At 31.9% G+C, this 21450-nt stretch overlaps 2 protein-coding genes across 5 annotated transcripts; one reads left to right on the plus strand and one right to left on the minus strand.

Moving 5' to 3' along the window:
- Positions 1 to 616: 616 nt before the first annotated feature.
- LOC106772842 lies at positions 617 to 5885 on the plus strand. Of its 3 annotated transcripts, none has more exons than XM_014659450.2 (12): positions 617 to 736; positions 818 to 916; positions 1000 to 1084; positions 1268 to 1337; positions 2341 to 2401; positions 2672 to 2725; positions 2961 to 3117; positions 3197 to 3284; positions 3776 to 3897; positions 4185 to 4291; positions 5214 to 5324; positions 5408 to 5885. In XM_014659450.2, the coding sequence occupies exons 1-12, from the start codon at positions 647 to 649 to the stop codon at positions 5522 to 5524; spliced, it is 1161 nt and encodes a 386-aa protein (XP_014514936.1). In that variant the 5' UTR covers positions 617 to 646; the 3' UTR covers positions 5525 to 5885. The 3 variants fall into 3 exon arrangements, with proteins under 3 accessions (XP_014514936.1, XP_014514938.1, XP_014514937.1); XM_014659452.2 differs by having other exon boundaries at positions 3788 to 3897; XM_014659451.2 differs by having other exon boundaries at positions 1277 to 1337.
- Positions 5886 to 10509: 4624 nt separating this feature from the next.
- Positions 10510 to 14902, minus strand: LOC106772141 (alpha,alpha-trehalose-phosphate synthase [UDP-forming] 5). 2 transcript variants are annotated; one of them, XM_014658334.2, is made up of 4 exons: positions 14384 to 14902; positions 11906 to 13970; positions 11387 to 11660; positions 10510 to 11132 (listed from the first exon to the last, which is right to left on the minus strand). In XM_014658334.2, exons 2-4 carry the CDS (start codon positions 13891 to 13893, stop codon positions 10833 to 10835), a joined length of 2562 nt encoding a protein of 853 aa, XP_014513820.1. In that variant the 5' UTR covers positions 13894 to 13970; positions 14384 to 14902; the 3' UTR covers positions 10510 to 10832. The 2 variants fall into 2 exon arrangements, with proteins under 2 accessions (XP_014513820.1, XP_022641457.1); XM_022785736.1 differs by lacking the exon at positions 14384 to 14902 and having other exon boundaries at positions 11906 to 13987.
- Between the last annotated feature and the right edge of the window lie 6548 nt (positions 14903 to 21450).

Raw genomic sequence — 21450 nt, forward strand, 5'->3', positions numbered from 1 at the left:
TTTGAAACGCAATTAAACGACTTTTAAGATAAAAATAAATTAAAAAACAACAAAATAACATTTTGAATATACTCAAAGCTGGAAGTTTTTAGGCTGTCAAATAAAAGCTTATTGAAAAATACCTTTGAAACACAATCCGAAGCACACTGTGATAAATTTTCACAACATTGTATACAGAAAAAAAAAAATAGTGATGGATGAGATTTTTGCACGGGATTAGGGTGATAATTGATTTCAAATAACATGGGAAGAGAAGTATTTAGTAAAAAACAATGATATGTTAACACATTTTTCTTATAGTATCTTGATATAATATGTGTTATTTTTATATTAGTTTTAGAATATATTAACAGAATAATAAAAAAATAATTAATTTGTAAAAAAATTAATACATCAACTACGTCAAAATATTGTAAAAAAAATACGTGTGAAGATATATTTTTTCTTTTCTAAAATACGATATAAGGAAAAATTGTGGCTTCTAGAGATGGTTTGATAATTAATAATTTATCTATGACACTTGTCTAATGAAAAGTCAAAACGGCCTGACGTGGGCATGGGTGTTGTCGTTTGTGTGAAACGGCATCGCGTGTAATGGCGTTGGCTTAAATCTGTAGAGGGGAACGAAAGGTGTCGGAAGGGAAGAATGACGGAGAGTTGCATCCGAACCGTCGTAGAAGCCATTCACTCCTCTTCTTTCCAAGCCGTTCTGCATCTCACCGGCGGAGCATCTCAGGTTCTTCCTCTCTCTCTCTCTCTCTGTATTTGGTTGCACGCAGAGTGCTGAATGAATCAATAGTAATTGGACTTGTTTTAGACGGTGGGTTCGTTGCTATCAGTTCCCGGTGCTTCAAACACTGTGCTCGAAGTTGTGGTTCCTTACTCTAAGATGTCTCTCATACAGTTACTTGGAAAGGTCCGTTTCCATTAATCTTCTATATTAAATTCGCTTTTGTGTTTCTTCCCTTTTATACTAACTGCTTTTGTTCGTTCCCACAGATTCCATCCCAGTTTTGCAGCCAACAGACGGCCGAAGATATGGCTTTATTGGCTTATAATCGCGCTCTTAAGCTCTCTACGCCAGGTTCATTTTTGTTTCTGTTATTGCCTAGTATTAATAATGAGTAAAAGTTTACGAGTTGTGTGAAACATGGTTGCTTTGGCTTTCTTAAAATGTTTTTATGGATGGATTGCGACTTCTTCTTTTTTGTGTGGTGAAAAATGGAATAGTTTGAACTGACGTGGTCTGCATTAACCTGTTGATTAGGGTCCCCAGTTGTTGGCGTGGGTTTCACTGGCTCTTTGGCTAGCAGTCGTCCAAAACTCGGGGAACACCGGTATGTCTGCCTTATCTACGAAAATGGTTGATGAAACCCCACTATATTGAGTTTCAGTGTAACTTCTGAAAGGTTACCATTGGCTCGTGCATTGTGTTGCTGTATTGGTAATTTGGTATTACACCAGTTTCCATATCTCAGGCATACTGACATTCCGTCGTGGGATTCCCACTTTTGTTGAACATGTAACATTTGTACCCCTTGGTCCTTTATAGAGCCATCTTCTTGTTTATGGCAATAAGTTCATGTCTGGAAGCTTGTTTTGTGAGATTAACCTGATACGACCTTGTGAAACTACTACCCTAGGGATTGAAATAAGCGGACTCTGCTTTGGTGAAAAGAGGTGGGTTAAATTATAACGAGCTTTGGTTGGTTGGTTGGTCAAATTTTGTTGGAAAACACAGAGAAAGTTGGACTTCAATAAATCAGAAAAAAAGAGCTGCTGGAACCTTTTAGACGGCAATAAATTTGATAGAAAGCTTATCATCAACGCGAGCATAGAGAACATATTAATGTTCTATTGTTATTGTTCGCCCGGCATCCTGTTAAGAAATATTTTTCCGAACTTTTATTGGTAGAGGGAAAGCCTTGGCGCAATATTAAGGTTGCTGCATTTTTATTTTGATATCATGTATTTAGAAGATATTATTTCTAATTGTTGTTGTGAGGTCGTGTACATTTGCCCTCCCCAGAGCCCTGGTAACCTTGTGCTCTGGACAGCAACCTGTTTTAGTCATTTGATTATAAAAATGATACAACAAAGACTTGATACAAGCTATGATCAACTACAGAGATGTGCTTTACTTCTGCTTTTGAAGTTACCGCTGGATTTATTTGTGTACATTTTGAGTGCTTGACTCTCTGGATCTTGTTAGTTTGTTGCATTTTGTTGAAAGAGGTTCTTTTCAGATTTCTCAATAGTGTTTTCCCTTTTCTAAATGTGATCTTGGGGTGAAGACTAGTCCTCACAGTGAACTTGTTTGGCTTTCATGTTCATTTGCAGACTTTACATGTCAACAAGAACAGCTGACCAACTGTGGATATCAAGAGTGACCTTGACTAAGGTGCTATTATCCTATTCTTAGATGTGTTACTCTAAACTCATTACTTATTATCATACACACACTCACACACACACACAGATAGATAGATAGATTTGCTGACTTACACCCATTCAAATTTTCCAAGGCATAGAATCGAATGTGTAGCTTGCGAAGTTACACTTTTAAAAGATAAATAGGCATAAGTTAGCATATCTAGTGTTTGTGTGTGTGTATGTTGTATTGTTTATGTAAATATTTTTATTTATTTTTCTGCAAACTGTTCAATTCTAGGGGCTTCGCACACGAGAAGAAGAAGATGGAGTTTCTAGTCATCTTTTGATCAAGGTGTGTGGCAGGTGTGAAAACTCTTGAGAATATTTTTATTCTGCCATTTATTTGCACTTAAATTATCTTCTATCGTTTTTTTCCCTTTTCAAGATTAGTATAAGAACACTGAAGATCTTGTAAAACAAGAACAATAATAGTTGGAGGCTAATCTTTAGTTTATTCCTTCACAATTGTTTTAAAATCCGACTTTGGTTTGATTTGCTTTTTGCTCTCTTTTCGGTTCTGGTTCTAGGCAATTGCAAATGCATGCAAAATTCGTGCAGCATCAATTTCAGTGTTGAGTGAATCAGATGTATCGGATGAATGTGTAACACATTTCAATGAAGATCAGCAGTTAGAGCAACTTATAAATGGTCAAATATGCTTTAAAATTTACCCATTTTTAAATGGTATGGTAAAACCTTGAGCAGAAGCTAAATTATTAATTGCATTCACATTCTACTTTCTTAATGATAAATTTTGTTGCAGAGATACCGGCTGAAAGAAAAATAATAATGCCTGGTTCTTTCAATCCATTACATGATGGGCATCTCAAGCTTATGGAAGTTGCTACTCGGTACTTAAACTCATAATATTAGTTAAATGTTCAATTTCTTTATAGGTTAATTTATAAACGATTCGTCATGAAATATGAATTGCCTGTTATTTTTTCAAGTTTTATTATTAATGCGCATATATATATATGTGCTTTTCAAGATACTACACTCTTTGATTTTAGTCGTTAGACTATACTATTCTATTATACTGATATTTGTTGATAATTTAATGTTATTTATCATAAGTAGTTTTTGCTGTAGTAAATAAATTATTTAACTTTGACACTGATAATAAAGTATTCTGTTTAGAATCTGATATTGTGCCAACACTATAATGATAAAATTTCATACCTGATGAGTGAAAAGTTTACATTATATTTATACATTATGGATAAGAAATCAAAACTCTTATTTTTCTATCTAATTAGGATCATATATCTATGCATGATGGCTCATTTAAATTTTGTTTCTTTTGTTCATAATTTATTTTAATATTTCTATAATTAAGAAGACATATATGCAGCATTTGTCGTGATGGGTATCCTTGCTTTGAAATATCTGCTGTCAATGCAGACAAACCTCCATTGTCAGTGTCTCAGATCAAAGACCGTGTCAAACAATTTGAAAAAATTGGTGAGGTTCTTTACTACTCTGCCAGATTCTATATTAAAGATGAATGGGTCTTAACCTCTAGTGTACAATTTTCTATGTGAAGAGGATCTACTTCCATTTTTATATCCAATGATGGGCTCTTAACTTTCCATTTTCATGGTGAATACTGAATGGAGTTCACGTGTTTTAAATTCAATAATTAGGATAATTCATATGGCAATATGACATTTGGAGTTTAATACCGTTTAGAGCGTAGTATTATTATTTAATGCACCAACTAAAGCCGTTAATGATTTCTTTAATGGCAGGTAAAACAGTAATTATATCGAATCAGCCTTATTTTTATAAGAAGGCTGAACTTTTTCCAGGCAGTGCTTTTGTAATTGGAGCTGACACGGCAGTGAGGCTTATTAATGTATGAAATTACTTTCTGCTTGGATCAACCTTACATGATTTTTATCGTGTCTTATCCTGCACTTTTTTGAGCATCTGGTTTCTGCCCGATGATGTCATTGTTCCTTACACAGACGCACATATATATTGTTTGTGGACAGTGGTCTTGTTATTAAGGAAAAACATGTTTTACTCGTTAGACATCATTACAGTTGCTCAAGAAACTTTCTCAGGGGTTAGAGCAATCTGTCTGTCTTCTGTTTTGCATATCAATCTGCCGTCCTGTGTTTTACGTCTTGAAATGGACAGATTTTGTTGAATAAAAATCGTATATTTTGTTTAAGAATGTTTCCCGACATGTGTAGTTTTTGTATGGCACACTTAAATATTGTTATTTCTCCTTAAAGATAAGTTTAGTTTGATTGAGCTAATTGAGAAGGAATATATCTGACAGATTGACTGATTTTGAACAAGGACTAGGTATCAGACTGTTAGCTTTAATTGGCATATTGGCATAAAGTTGCGTTTTAATAAACAGAAACTTTGAAAATATTCCTGATGAATTATACTGCTTCAGTTGTAAACATGATTATGTCTATATAAGGCTCGAGAGTAAAACAGTAAAGAAAACTTGTGGGTTTCTTTACTTCAAGATAGAAAATGTTTTGTTTTCATTTAAAAAATGTGATTTGTAAAGAAAAATGAAACAAAATATTATCTTAAATGAAAAAGTGGTTGTAACAATAAATATCTGATTTTTTGGTTCTGTTTCTATTGCATTATTGATTATGTCAAGCCAGAAGTCTGAAAGGTATACAAGATCTTTAGTTTCATTGTATGAATTGTTCACTTCGTTTTTTGTACTTAAGGAATGACTTTACTTTTTTTGTTTGTTTTAATGGATTTTATTAATATCTTCAAATTATTATATGTTACTCATGCAGCCTAAATATTATGACGGTGACTACTACAAGATGTTGAAGATACTGATTGGATGTAAAGAAACAGGATGCACTTTCCTTGTGGGTGGTCGGAATGTAGATGGTGCTTTCAAGGTATTACTGCATAAGAAAATATGATTCTAACTATGACATTTTTTTAAGTTCAGTGTTAGATAGGCTATCGTATGTTTTCACAGGTTCTAGATGATATTGATGTTCCAGAAGAACTAAAAGACATGTTCGTCTCCATTCCAGCAGAGCAGTTCCGCATGGATATATCCTCCACTGAAATAAGAAATGCAAGTGCGATGTAAATAATTTTATGGCTATAGATCAGTATATACTCAACGATGAAATTACTGACGATAAAAAAGTGAGATGAAATTTTATGACTATCTTTGTCATATACTAGGCATTTATCATGTAAGAAAAAAATGATGACATACTTTTGGTGTCATGATCATGAACGCTGCGGTTTTGAAAATAACTGTTGAGCATAGTGATTCGTAAAAGTATGTGTCAGAGGGACAGAACATTCATGCATAAGACACGACGCTTAAATTCGGAAGGTGGAGGTGTGCCTGTTTCATGTACATTGTTTCGTAGTTTTCCTATAGCTATCAGACAAAAATGTCTTGGCAATGTTGATTGAATGAGTGGAGGATGATTTAGATACAATGCTTTTATTTAGTGGGGTTTGAGGATAGTGTGTGAATGTTGGTATCTCTACCTTTATTCCTCACCTCACAATAAGAGGCTTCTAGTAATTTTTGGGCGGTGTTTTGCAGCGTCAAGTTTAGTACGATGGTTTGTTCCTTTGTGTGGAAAAAAACAAACAGATAGTATGGCTGTGAACGGAAAAAAGAGTACCTATATAGTGTGTAGAGGACAAAAATAGATATGATGGAAACAAATAAATAAGATGAAAATAGATTAAAAAAAAGTAAAATAAAAATACAGTTCTTTATTAGAAATTGAGAAACAGACGGAGGGGGAAAGTATAAATAGGTAATAAATTCTAAGAATGAGCAATTACAAGTATAATTTAAAATGGGGATTGGGTAACGCACAATAATAAATTGAACTATATGCAATATCCTAAGAATGAGCAATTACAAGTATAATTTAAAAGATGTGCACGCATAAAATTATAAATAATTATTCACTTGTTTTTTTTTAATAAACATACACCAATAAGTGTAACTTTTTGCCCATTCTAAATTAAAACGTAGACCCTCACTATTTTTTTTATCAGAATATGAACACCCACTCACAACAACCAAATACAAAATAGCTACCCCACCATCCTTGCAATGCATAAAGAAAAAATTGCTGAAGTCACCTCTGTGACAGATTACAACTTGAAAGCACACTTCTTTTCACAACCCTTTAATGCTAAAGATCTTAGAGGGCCTGGCAATAATTACCAGTAATGATTATGTTATGTCTCTTGCATTTGAAGTCACAGGTACAAGTTTTTCATATATGGCATAAAAAAAATACTTCTTAAAGTTTTAAACCAACTAATTCAGAAAAAGAAAAGTGTTTTATTACAACACAGTTGTAGTTAATTACTACCTTCTTATGGTTTATTAAATTGTTTCTCTTATAATCGATTAAGCTACTGTGTAATCAGTTAAAGTATATTTAACTGATTTGATTTAAGAAGATATGATCCGTTAATATTTGATATCAAAATTTTAAGCTTTCCTATATATGCAGAATTGATGAAGGTATTTATGCAATCAACTATGATACCATAACCTTTAAAAACATTTTAAAAAACAACATAATATTATTCTCCAACAGTAAAACTAACTACAGAATTTTTAAATTATCTGATACTCTAAACTATAAATATTACCAAGACACACTAAATATTACATAAACCCTAAATCAAACCCATGAGGTCCAATTTTTTACCTTCCTTTCATTACAGTGAGTTGTCTTTATCAAAATTCTTCAACAAGGCATCTTTGGGGATTGTCATGATCACATATTCATTCACAGTAAAAGGGTTGTCGCAACCAGAGTCAAAATAACAAAAAGCCAAAGCCAAAGTAGAAAAATCATGATACCCTGATAAAGAGAACAAACAAGAGTATGTATCAAAGTTTAACGAGTGGAGAGAAAGAGAGATAGAAAATGGTAAACTTTTCATCAAGAATTTTAAATTTTACATAAGCTAATAAGAACTTATATAAGACTAGATCTTATGTTCGCATAAAAAGTTTCAACAAGCACAAGTTAGAGCTTTAATCTTTAACTGGCAGAACACAACAAGCTATTATAAAAAGTAATGTCTTGGTCCCTTTGTTCTAGATCCAAATGTCGGTTTACTTTTTGTTTGTCGTTTCTCTAACGAAAAAATGCATATATAATTTTCTTTGAATGATAAATTTCTCTTTCTGTTGCTAAATATAATATTTTGATATGAAGAATAAAAAAGGGAAGAATAACAAAAGCAGAGACAGGTAGGGTGATTGGATTTCACACATTTTACTTTGGGTCGTTGGTACAATCAATCATTTCATGTACAACAGCATCTTATACTATTTTGACCACAACGAGGAAAACACAACCATGTGCCAAATAGATTCTCTCTCTCAATCTCTCTCGTTAGTCGTTAATTAGTTTCTTAACCGCCGCAACCTCCGCCACAAGCTGAGCCACACCCGGCGGCGGCGCAGGCTGAACCAGCGTTGCCATTGTTGATGTCTTGGGAGTTTCTGGAGTTCCTGTGTACTCCTTCTGCACAGAAGAAGATGATGGCTGCAAGAAGAGAGAGGGTGACACATAATACGAAAACAAGAGTTTGAATTGGAAGCTGTTGTCGACCACCTTGGAGTTCGTAGCTCAATTGCCTGCCCATGTTGTTGTTGGAAGGTTATGTTATGCTATGATCTCTAGGAAAGATAAAGAAATGGTGGTGGTCGATCGCTACAAATGGTTACTGTCCCTTCCAACACCGAAAAGGTGACGTGGAACAGTCTCATGCAACCATCGAAAAAGAACATGGACATGTGAATCTTAATGGTTCTTAAGCTTTCAATAACTATAATCATTTTTTTTATTTCTCTTTTTTAATTATTATTCTTTTATATGGAGGAAGATAACTTATATAATTCCCATCTATTTTAATCATATAAATCTGAGTAAAGTGTCCATATTTAACATGAAAAACCAAAAGGGTGTTCCACGTAGCCACATTCAGATCAAATCCAAACCCCAAAATCCAACCATGAACTAGTAGTATATTGACACGAAGAGCTTGGTGCAATGCTCAGCGGAACTTATCAGAAAGACATCATTTTTATATCCATATCATTAAAAAAATTTGAAAAAGTGGAATCAAATTAAAATCTTCATGATAATGGAACAAAATTAGAATAATCAATAAAATGGATTATTCTAATTTTTAATGAACCTTCTCTTGCGGCTAAAATTTCACTCCTTCGTTATATTTCTTTACTTTTTGTTTGTTGAAAGAATTGTAATTTCTGAAACTAGAGTTACTTCATTCATATATCAATGCTTTGTTTAAGATAGTTTCACATATCAATGCTTTAGTTGACACGTATATATGTCTTATAATAATTTTAGTTACACTTTTTATCAGACACTCTTCCCTCCTATCACCCTTTCATTTTCCTTTATGTCTCATCAAATTCTATTAAAACTTTGTTCAACAAATTTTCACATCCTACTTATCATCCTCTTTCTATTGTTAAAAATGTTCTCCATCACTTTCTCTATTACTGTTATTTTTTATTTTAATTTTTTATGCAGTTAAGAACATGCATTTTTAAAATATTTATTCAGTTAAGAACATTAATTAAAATTCTCAATATTTATAAAATTTATAACGAAATGATTGATCAATGTGCATATCGAAAATATTGGTCATGAGTTTATCTTAATACTCCTTTGTCAATCTCCACAAGAAAAAAATATTATCTTATTAATTAACCGTATTTATTCATTTTAATATTTTGAATTTAAAAGTTAAGAAATATATTTTAAAGGAGTAAAAAAAGACAAAACGTCTAATATTAGCACTTTGACAAGACACATGATTGGACGAAAATACAAATAACTCTAAAAATGAGTTTTCTTTTTCAAGAATAACTTCCAAAAATACTTACATTTTAAAGACGGTGATTTAACTTTACAACATGGAAGTGAATTGAATTTAATATTTTTTTTTCTAAATAATAATTAAAGGTTAAAAGTGATTATTAATCACTATATATCAAAAAAAAATTATTTATTTAAAATTTTAGCTTTTAAAAATGATTTTATATAATGTTGGTCATTGTTAATTTTATTTAAATAAAGTAAAAGATATTAGAATGATGGTGTTTGGTGATTCCTCCTACTCCGACAATGTAGAGTTGTTGGTGGGCTTGCCTACGAAGCCCTCTTTTCGTAGATATCAGATACTCATCCCGACCAATCAATGCCTCCATCTTTTACCAATTCCTGTTCTTTTCTTTTACATCAAAAGTTAATCCAATTTAATTTACATCTCAATTCATTCATTTATATTAATTCATTAAAAAAAAAAGGAAATCCTAGCTAGCAACTCTTTCAAAACATATCATTTTAAATTTTAGCCTAATAGGAATTTACGTATGTTACTACAAGTACGAATAGGCGTAGAATTGCAAACTCGGTTTTTTTTTGAGACCACATGAATATGATTATATTCGAGTTAAATAGGACCATGTTTTTTTAATCAAAGTATGACTGCTAAGAGTGATAAACCTTTTTAAAAGTAACCGACAACATTGTATACTCAACTAAAAGACGAAACAAGTGAAGTCAGTACTATAAAAGCAAACATTAATAATATCATGAAACACTTCATATAAAAATAAAATGGTTCAAAAAAATATAAAGTTTTATAATTTTCAAGAAAGAAAAAAATAAAAAATAAATAAAGATAATGTCAAATAAATGTAAAAAATTTAGATGTGTTAAAAAATATTTTTTAAAAGCAAATGATTAACCACTTCATATCGCTTTCTTAAAAAAACACCATTATCTAAAATCTTAAAACATAACGCATTATCTAAAACGTTATATAAGAAAGCCATTAATTGCATTAATGAAGCACAGGATTTGAGACAATTCAATTGACACAAAAACTGAGGCAAGACTTCTCTACAACGTTAGGAGTTCAAATTCAGAAATGAAGACCTCGGAAAACATTCATATGACAAAAGTCCACGGCTTCCACACCCCAATTAATTGTAGCAGCGATTGCAAGAGAAAGAAAAACACCACTCACTGAAAATTGTACATAAATCAGAACAACCCAGATGTGAATTCATGCAGCACATTCACAACCCTATCGTTCATTCATTCCCAATCAAGAATCACTTTATCACACATCAATATGGTCAGAGGTAATAGAGAAGAAAAAAAACAGTAAATACACGTAAATTCATCTACTTTGAAAACAACCTATTGGTAGTTGCAACAACAACATTGGGATATCAATAAATGAAGGCACCACTGCCAGAAAATAAAATAGATCGACAAATCTAACACAGTACAGATATCCCAGTATAGACGAAATAGTGTATGTGTGATACACGTTTAAAAAAAACAATAACTTTAATTAGAAGGTTGGGAAGAAGTTCTAGTAGAGTGCTCAGAAGCATTGGCAAGGCCTTGCAACATTCTCAAAATCTCACTTGTGTCTTCCAAGTAATACTTGGCCTTGCTAGGTTTCTGACCAACAGTGCAAGGAAACACTTCAGCAACTGGAGACAGTGACGCCCTTGCATTCATTATCACCCCAAACATGTCCTCGTCTGATCTGTCATCTCCAATGCACAGAACAAAATCTGGAATCACCCCCTTTTGTTTCATTGTTGAGAGAAGACGTTCTGCTACAATGCCCTTACTTACACCCTGCACCCAAAGTCCAACACGAGCAGATAGTCAACCACATTTCATGACTTAACTACTAAATTAACTTCTGTTATGTCCACAAGTTCTTGAGAAGTAATCAAATCCAACTATGGCACTAACATGGTTCTGTGCCAAGCACCACTACAATTAAATCACCCTGAAGAAAGTCACAACTATAGATGCATGTAAACTATTCAACTAGATATGACCAACCTAAAATTATGTTAAAAGTTGAAAGATTTATTATAACTGACCTGGGGTTTTACTTCTACAATGTTTGGACTACTTTTAACAGAGACTGGCTCGTTGGCAAGAACACTTTCCAGGTGATCAAGAAGCTCCTTAGCTTGACATGAACCAAAGTCTCTGTCTGCATACTCGTAATTCCAAACAAGGGCACTTTCTTTGGCCTCTATGTTAGAACCATCAGTTGTTTCCATATACAATTGCATAACCGGCTCAGCAATCTGTTTCCACTCAAAATCGGGTACTGGAACACATGTTTCCCATTCTGAATTTTGATTTGTCCTGGAAAAACAAAAGAAGATAAACTTCAGTTTGAGTACACAAGCAAGCTCGGCCAAGGAAAAGTATTTTTCCTCAACATTCTATCATATAAAAAATGAAACAGTGAGTTTATTTCTCGGTTAACAATAGAAAAGCCAAATATGATTAAAAGAGTCAAACTTGATCGTTCTTAAAATTAAGAAAATAAAACTAGTAAAATCCATTAATATGATTTGCAGTAACCACAAAGGTAAAAGGATGTGTACCTCACAAAATAACCATGCTCTGCAGCAATTCCCATCCTTTCACAAGAAGAAAACCATTCAGTAAGAGTCCCTCTCTCCCTTCCACTTACGATGAAAACACAATTCTTGGTGTCCCTGCACAAGATGTTCAAGATGCCAACCGCTTCAGCATTAGGTGTTGTACTCATCGATCCAGGCTGCACCATAGTACCATCATAATCCAAAAGAATTGCTCGGTGCTTCGTCCTCTTGTAAGCTGAAACAATATGTTCCACGGATAGCTTTCTAAAGTTTGGATCCAAAGCTATTACTCGAAAGCCTAAACCAAAACCAATTCCCCAGCATCGTCTCCTTAGATGATCTCTACATGCCCTTTCCAGATCCTGCAAGAAGCTGCGCGCCCAATATGCAACATCATGTGTACTAACATACCTATAATGTTTCTCATGCCGCATCTGCTTTTCAGCCTCTGGGACCATCAGTGCAGAATCCATAGCCTCGGCAACAGCATCAATGTTCCACGGATTCACTCTAATTGCCCCACTCAACGAAGGGGAGCAGCCAATGAACTCGGACACCACCAGCATACTCCTCTTTTGAGTAAGTGGGTCTGTCCCTAAGATCTCATCTATCTTCTCACTTCCTTGTCTACAAATGATGTATTCATAGGGTATAAGGTTCATCCCATCTCTCACTGCTGTAACAAGGCAACATTCAGCAATCACATAATATGCAATTCGCTCGTAACTCTGAAGTGGTCTATCAATCAAGACTACAGGTGTGTATCCAGGCCTTCCAAAAGTATTATTTATCCTCTTCACCGTGGCATAAGTTTCACTTTGTACCTCCTGCACGTCCTTTCCGCGGCCTCTTGCAGGGTTTGCTATTTGGACAAGCACAACCCTGCCCCTCTTATCAGGATGTTGCAAAAGCAATTGTTCCATGGCCAAAAGTTTTAAGCTGATTCCTTTGAAGATATCCATGTCATCCACCCCGAGCAGCACAGTTTGATCTCTGAACTGGCTTTTTAACTCTGCAACCTTGCTTTCTGTCTCGGGAAGACTCATGACTGATTGGAGCTGACCTATATGAATACCAACAGGAAGAATCTTAATGCTTACAGTTCTTCCATAGTACTCAAGACCAATGTAACCCCGCTTAGATTGGTAAGAAATTCCAAGCATTCTACTGCAACAGGAGAGGAAATGCCTGGCATAATCAAAAGTATGAAACCCAATAAGGTCAGAATTCAGAAGAGCTCTAAGAAGTTCGTCCCTGACAGGAAGGGTTCGGTATATCTCAGAGGAAGGAAAGGGACTGTGGAGGAAGAATCCTAGTCTAACCCTGTTAAATCTCTTTCTCAAAAATGTTGGAAGTACCATCAGATGGTAGTCATGAACCCACACAAAGTCGTCATCAGGGCTGATGACTTCCATCACTTTATCCGCAAATATCTTGTTCACAGAAACATAAGCCTGCCAAAGGGACCTATCGAATCTACCACCGAGATCAGGCGAAAGCGGAAGCATGTAGTGAAATAAAGGCCACAGATGTTGTTTGCAGAATCCATGGTAGAATTTACTGAAAAGCTCAGGTGGGAGAAAGGTGGGCACGCATTTGAAAGTGTCCAGCAAGTACTGGGCAACATCATCTTGCTCACTCGGCTCAATCTCTTCTTTAAGACAACCAATATAGATAGTTTCCACATCATCCCCAAGACCATCTTGCAGCTGCAAAAGAAGTGAGTCCTCATCCCAAGTGAACTCCCAAGTACCATTGTCTTTTCTGCGTGCCCTTAGTGGAAGTTGGTTACCTACAATTATCATCCTCTCTTGAGAGACTGAGGATGGAGTATCAGAGCCAACACTATTATTGCTGGACTCATCATCTAGTTCAGACAGAACTCCGGCAACAGTCGCCACTCGAGGCAGCCTTTTCTTCTCGCGACCGAAAGTTGGGGAGCCACAGGAAGTAAGATCTAACAAGTTTGAATATGACCTCGAAACCATTTTGACGATGGCCAAGTGATGAGCTTTGGTCGACAAGATGCACAAGCAGACTTGTATTAATTGTTCACTTCACAGTCCTTCAAACAATCATAGTAGGGATGAAAATTCAGAAATCTGAAAACAACTTAAAAGACATTTATACCCCAAAACTAAAAATCCAGCAGAATCAAAAATCACCTAATGTTACATTACAAGAAAGGTCCCTAACAAAAGTTTTATGCCTTTTCTTTTGCACCTCAGAATTTCAGAAAATTCAGGTTTGGCACATGGTACTCATGAGAAAATAGCAGAGAGGGAGATAAATCTAAAATCTCACACTAGAACAGTAAAACCCCTCCAGCTAGGCTTGATATGCTTTAATGACAAATTATGCTTCGAAGAATTACCACGTTCAAAGAGAAAGGTAACCATAGCAACAATTTGAGAAAATCCTAAACAGAGAACAATTGAATCTATTAATAGAATTATTAATAATAGTAATACCACCTACCAAAAAGAAAAAATCGTCAGTGACACTGAGAAATGGAGCAACGCAAAGGATGGCAGCGCGAACACTTAAATCGATCCAAACACCAAGATTTATAAAAATGCACGATTAGCCCATCTTCCTTTGATAAACGAGGAAGCTCAAAAGAGGCCAAAGTAGCCCAAAAGATGAATGAATGAACAGAAGAGGAAGAAAGGAAGAAGCTTTTGACAACAGGAAGGAAGAAAATCCTAGCCTTTGAAAAAAAAGAAGCAAGAGGGAGGTGGTGTGAGTTGAGATATGAGAGACAGACACCAAAAGATTCTTCTTTCCTTTCTCTTCTCAGTCACACACACACACAAACACTGAGCTCAGTGAGCAATGGTGGTGTCAACTGGGAATCCCTTTTCTATTACTTTTGGTTACAAAAACAGAAAATTCATAGTGATATTTTTTGCCTCTAGCACCCAACTAACGACAAATTGGATGTCTTTATACAAAGAACTTGATTCTCTCCCCCTCCGCAAACACACGCACACACTCTCACCATGTCTCTTTCTCAGTGATGTGTGATGACATGACTACCCCAACATAGTGAACTCCAACATCCTTAACCATGGTTAGTTTTCCTTAATGAGAGATTAACTATACCTAACCCTGCTCAAATGTGACGGTGCTGCTTCGTTGCTACCACTAAGACCCGGTTAATGTTAATGTACCACAGCGCGTGAAACCACATCACAAATTTTCCAGTTGCAGCATATATTCCTTTTCATTCTCCTGTTTACAAAGAGGGTTTGTCTGTCTTTTTAAGGTCCATCAAACTAACCCATCAAACTAATTTCACGCAAACTACTGTTTCAGTTCCTTAATCACACAATTACTTTTATAATTTCTGGCCACATTCACATAGGACAACACATTAATAATGACGATTATGTTGTGAATAACTTTTTTTTTTAATTATAAATTTACTCCAAGCATCAAGTTTTTTATGAAATTCCTCGATTTAAAAACCAATCTTTATGAATTTTTACCTGTAAAAAAACTCACGGAGTGATTCCCACAAATTATTAGATAATTATAGTACTCAATTTCAGTCTTAGACATTCTACTTAAAAATATATTGAAATTCTTAAATTTTATTTAATAATATATAGCATAATAAAAAAAGGTCAAACAACTCATATCATAATTGCATTATTTGGAGATTCTATTCTAATTATTAAAATGTTTAATTTGGAGAAATTATTAACAAGCATGGGCTTAGAATTCGCTGCAGTGTACATTAGAGGCACAATATTAATGAAAAACAATTACAGCATTTGTCTTATTTTGACAAACTGCGACAAGTGTCCAATGGATAGAGCTTGCTTAATGAACAAACTAATTCTTAATTGTTTTATCTGGCCACAGCATATTTGATTGAATTTTTATAATTTTTTTTAGAAACTATGAAAGAATATTGCTGATTTATACAGGGTAATAAAAATATGATTTAAATCTTGGACATTTTTCACTTCCTTCTTGAGTCATGGAGGCTCTCATTATAAAATTATAAAATATAAACTCTCTTAAAAATTATATATTCTAAATAAAATTTTAATTCTGTGAAAAATATCCTTCATAACTAAATTTTATGGGAAAGATTAATTTTCACTCATTGAGATAGGAAGTTTTACACACAGTATTCATAAACTAACAGCATTTGATAAGTTATGTATACAATCAACTAATTAAATTAATCTGACTTTGTCTTATTCTATATTAAAATTAATTAAATCCATACATTATACTTGAGATTTAAGGATGAGTTTAGTTTTAAAAAGTAAAGTCAACCAGAATATTGAAGTTGAACTAAGGAATAAAAGTAAATGAAGGAGGATGGGATGGTAAATTCTCATCATTTACTTACAAGGATAAATTTGGAAGAAAGTATTTTGGTATAACGTGTTAGAAAAGATTTCCATGAAATAAAAGGTACGAGAAAACTTGATGAAAGGTTTGTTGCATTCTGCATGGTCCACAAAAACTACAGATTTGAAGTCGTAACTGGTTTCATCGGTATGCCACAGAAGGCAGCAATGAAGTGTTTCTGGGTGCCATTTCCAATAGAAATGACCTAAATATAATGATCCAAGTTATTTATTTTGTTCCTTCGAGGAAAAGTTATTTAGTATTGATTTTTACGCAGCTTCTTTTATTATTCAGTGGTCCAATGTAATGCTAACTAAGGTGTATTTTTAATTGTTTGAATGGTCAAACGAACTGCTTTTTTTTAGTATAGATAAGAAGAATTAAGATAAGTTTAACACTAAATATTTTAACTAATTTAAGGTATAATAATTTAAAATAAACTATTTGTTACTTTTGTAAATAAAATTCTAAATTTAAAAAATAATTATAATTTTTTATGACGAGTGATTTATAAACTTTCGAGTATCAGTATAATTGTTTTAGTAATGTGTTTAATTTTTTAATTACATTTCATTGAAATAAATTAGATTTTTTTATTTATTTTCTTCTTAATGTTTGAAAGTAATTTGTTTTCATAAATGCTCTTTTAATCATAGTTTGAAAAGTCGAGTATTTTACATTTGTTATATACCGTTCAACTTTTGCATATATACTAAATACTTTAATCCAAAAACTTTATTCAATTTTTCTCTTATAGAGTTTTTTTTATGTCATTTTAAAATTAAGATAAAATAATGACACTTGGCGTGAAAATGACACATGACATTAATAGTTAATGACGCATGACACTTGACAACTCTCACACAAGTCCTATAAATATTGGATTGTTGTTTAGATAAAAACATATTTATCTATCTTTATTTATGATTTTATAAACTTGACCTATCCTAATAAGATATAGACTTCTTTATGAAATAAAACATATTTAACTTGAGTGTTGGAGTGTCTTTTACAAACCAACAACCCATAGGAGTGTATTGCATACTCAAAAATGACTGGACAATCAAAAATAGCAAAATAAAAAAGAAAGACCAACCCTATATCAATTCAACCGAAATAATATGTGACAAATTTCTATTTAAGATGTAAAAAAACGAATTGATATATGTCAGCTCTTTAACATTATTAGTATAATACTAACAAATATATTTGATTGCATCAAATTTATTAAAATATAAACCAAAATGATATACATAAAAGTAAAGATGCTTATTTGATATTTCTTAAAAAAAAAAATAAGGACAAAAGAAGTCATTTAACTAAATTACTATTACTCATTTAAAATATCCTCATATAAAAAATCATTTTAAATCTAAAATTAGACCAACTCTATTATTTGATTTGGTTAGGATGAAGGACAAAATCTTCATAACTCGATCTCTAATTTTCATTCTTTTTATTTCATTTTTTTCTCTTTTAACTTAATTATATAATCCAAATAAAAGATTGGTTATGTTAGTACGAATCTTCGCATCAGTGATGACAAAAAAATATGCGGGCACGATATTCGCGGGTAAAATCCGCAACAGATAGTTACTACCTGCGAGTAATGGATAATGGGTATTTTAATACCTGATTCTAAACAAATCGGGTACGAGTAGTATACTACCAGACCCGCGGGTACCTGTTAACCCCAAAAAATAAAAAAAAAAATTAATTTATATATTTTTTAATTAAATTTAATTAAAAATAAGATTAAATTCTATTTTATTAGGTTAAATTTAATTAAAATTAAATTTTAATTTATATTTAATTTAATTTTTATTATATTATACATATTTTTTTGTAATTTTATTTATATTTTATTTTAAAATGTATAAAATATCTTTTTTGCGGGTATCCGCGGGTACCCACAGGTTTTAAAATACCTACAAATATTTTCTAAATGGGTACCTAGCAAGTAGTGGGTACAGTTTTATCCGACGGGTCGGATTGCAGATAGGCACTATCTGTGTCTAATTTGATCCGTTACCATTCCTACTTCGCACAAAGTAAAGAAATATAATAGTGTTAATAAAATTTAAAAAGATATCTAATGTTTACTCTATTTAGTGTTAATCAGAAAAAATAGTAAAAAAAAATAATAGGTAAACAGTATATAAAATATTTAAAGTATAAGTTACTCGGGAATGTCTAAGGAAGGCCCGACCAAAATTATTTATTTGCATACATAATAAAGATAACTCTAACAACATTGGTTACTATAGTAGGCTTGGTTCGTGATGTTTGATGCATGTATAAGTTTAGGAGAAAATTAATGTTGTCCTTTGTTGATGTGCATCCCAAATTGTTATTAGTATAGATAATTGGATGTCATGTGTTTGATAAAATTGGTTCCATGGAAACTTCAATCAACATATGGATTCAATATTTGAAATTAATATAGAAGGATAATGATACTTTGATAATATTTTTTGATAATATATTAATATCATTTATGTGTCATTTTGAGATTGATTTAAAATTACTTCATAATTATATAGTTATCCAAAATAGAAATGTGTAACAATAGAAACGTGTAACAAAATGGATTGCATGATCCAATGACTAAAAGACTACTCTCGCACAATTCTTAAACACTTGTGACTCTTACGTTCAAAATTACTTCATCTCACCTCAATCTTGTGCTCGCAAATTCTGTAACATAGTAGTTATAAAAAACTTCAACTTTCACACACGTAGTGTGAATAAAAATTATATCACCAGCTAATCAGAATTTATGTTAAATATAATTTTTAACTACTTATTATATAATAATCCTATCATATATATGAATGAACAACACTGATATGAGTTTATGCCAAAACTCACAATAGAAATATATCAATACCACTTTTCTTAGGGAGAAAAAACATATACCTTTAACCTTATTATTAAAACGTGCAAAAAACATTTAACGGAGTTATGTTTTTCAAAATTTTCTCACAACAAATAAAATAAAGAGAATGAAAACTCAAAATTTCATTTTCATTCATTTTCTTTTTCACCATATTCCTATCTGAATCTTTAAGAGGATATTTATCTAATGAAATTTTTATAGATAAAAAAAAATCCAATGTTATCACTAAAAAAGAAAACCTTAATTACATATGCATCATTTGTCACGATTTTTTTTTTCTATAGGTAAGAAAGATATTTTCCATGAAATAATTTTATAGATATTTTTTCATTGATAAAAGGTTATTTCTCACATATTTTCATTCATGGATAAAACGGGTATTTTCCATGCATTCTTCTCCACACACACACAAATGACTTTATAATTATTATAATATTGTGTGTAATAATTTCACACTTCTAAAAAAAATTATTATCAGTGTGTGTCTATATATATATATACCTTACTGAAATTACCGAACCTTTTTAAATGTTGAATAAAAATAATGGCATACTCTGTTTTATTTGTGAAAATTTCAGTAGAATTTAAGAAATAGAGAAGCATTTGTTGAGGTGATTTTTGTTTAAGAAAATGACAAAGAAGAGTGAGAGAAATTTGGTGGTGTTGTTTTAAGTAGACGTGAATGATTTGCCTGCCACTATTATATAATAAGCTTATCATTATTCTCAGTTCTGTTAAGTTGCTTCTCCACGTCCAGTCATCATGTCCATTAACTTTTCTTTTTCTTTTTAAATTACAATCATCACTTCTACCAAACTCATCATATACTTCATGCGTCATTATTACCCTTCTCTCTCTTTTATTTCTCAGTTACAGNCTTACTATAATCATTATCTACTTTTTTTCTTACAACATTTACTTTCATATCATTATATCAAACCTACAACAAACACAACCATTTTCTCATTACTTACAACACAATATTATTTTCTTATGGTATATTAATTTCATCTTTTTAATGATTCATTTATTAGTTTCTTATGCAACAATGCTAATTGTTCTTTTTGTTTTCTTCAATATTAGTTTATATTTTGTGCGCTTTCTCTTATGCATCAAGAGTCGGCTTAAATTTTTTTAATAAGTATAAAGAGTTAGAACTTATATTTATATTTTAAAATGATTATTATTTTTGTTTTGAGTGACATATTTAATATTATATATCAATTTCAGATAAAAAAAAAATTTGAAGTATCTGAGAACCCGCGTAGCGAGGTGTGTTTCTTCTAGATTTTTAAGAAAAGATTGGTTTCTATTTTTTGTTAATTTTTTATAAACTGTAAAAATATTTTACATATTTAGAATTTTAATTTCATTTTTTATGGGTTTTTTTTTATGATCTTTTGATGTTTTGAATAAATTTTTCGATCATTCTGAATTCTTTTAAATATACTTTTGTATTTATCATAAGTTTATATGTATAATATATATGAACAATAAATAAATTCTACAATATCAATATCAACAAGTTTAACCAATTTATAATCCATAAAAAAAAATAGAAAGTTCATAAAAAAAATCTAAAACGAAACTAACTTTATTAAAAGTGAGTTCGTTGTTAAAATAAAGTGTTGCCAACAGGGAGGAAGAGAGGAGAACGTATCTATGTTCTAAATATGCACAAAACCAATTGGTTATAATGAAAGAAAATTACATCTAAAATAGTTATTCAATGTGTATTTGTGTAAAATATAAGAAAAATTACATGTATCGATCGTCGAAAGCTTTGTTTGAGAAGAGTTTAAGCATAAAAGAGTGTTCGCACAACAAAGATAGAGTGAATAATTTTTCACCCTTAGCGTCAAATTTTTAATGAATTCACTAACATATAACGTCTGTAAAATGATATTCTAACAACTTATAAATCTTTAACGTTTGAAACTATAACATTTGATGAGTATATTTATCACAAATTTTCATAAAATTTATTCAATATACCGTTGAAAATTGAAAATTCCCTAATGATGTTAAAAAAGTATAAATTTCAATGTTCAAATTTAATATTTAGTTACAAAAATATCACAAATCTTTTTAATATTAGTTTTTATTAAAAAAAAAAACTTAAAACCTTATTTTGCACTAATAAACAATCACAACCTAATCTAAAATAGGAATTTAACTCCCTTAAATTTCAAATAAAACTACAGACACATTTTAATTTATAGCGAACTCTCTTATGTTTGTAATAAAATGCAATTAATATGATACTCCCGTCTAT

This window comes from Vigna radiata, chromosome 8, assembly GCF_000741045.1.
Source record: "Vigna radiata var. radiata cultivar VC1973A chromosome 8, Vradiata_ver6, whole genome shotgun sequence".
NCBI classification, from domain to species: Eukaryota; Viridiplantae; Streptophyta; class Magnoliopsida; order Fabales; family Fabaceae; genus Vigna; species Vigna radiata.

Excerpts from the sequence above, each read along its gene's own strand:
- LOC106772842 (XM_014659450.2), top strand. The coding sequence starts at position 647 with ATGACGGAGAGTTGCATCCGAACCGTCGTAGAAGCCATTCACTCCTCT. Across the intron at positions 1,338-2,340 it reads CCAAAACTCGGGGAACACCG|ACTTTACATGTCAACAAGAA; the intron begins GTATGTCTGCCT and ends GTTCATTTGCAG. Across the intron at positions 5,325-5,407 it reads ATGTAGATGGTGCTTTCAAG|GTTCTAGATGATATTGATGT; the intron begins GTATTACTGCAT and ends ATGTTTTCACAG.
- LOC106772141 (XM_014658334.2), bottom strand. The coding sequence starts at position 13,893 with ATGGTTTCGAGGTCATATTCAAACTTGTTAGATCTTACTTCCTGTGGC. Across the intron at positions 11,661-11,905 it reads GAGCATGGTTATTTTGTGAG|GACAAATCAAAATTCAGAAT; the intron begins GTACACATCCTT and ends TTGTTTTTCCAG. Across the intron at positions 11,133-11,386 it reads TTGTAGAAGTAAAACCCCAG|GGTGTAAGTAAGGGCATTGT; the intron begins GTCAGTTATAAT and ends CTTTGGGTGCAG.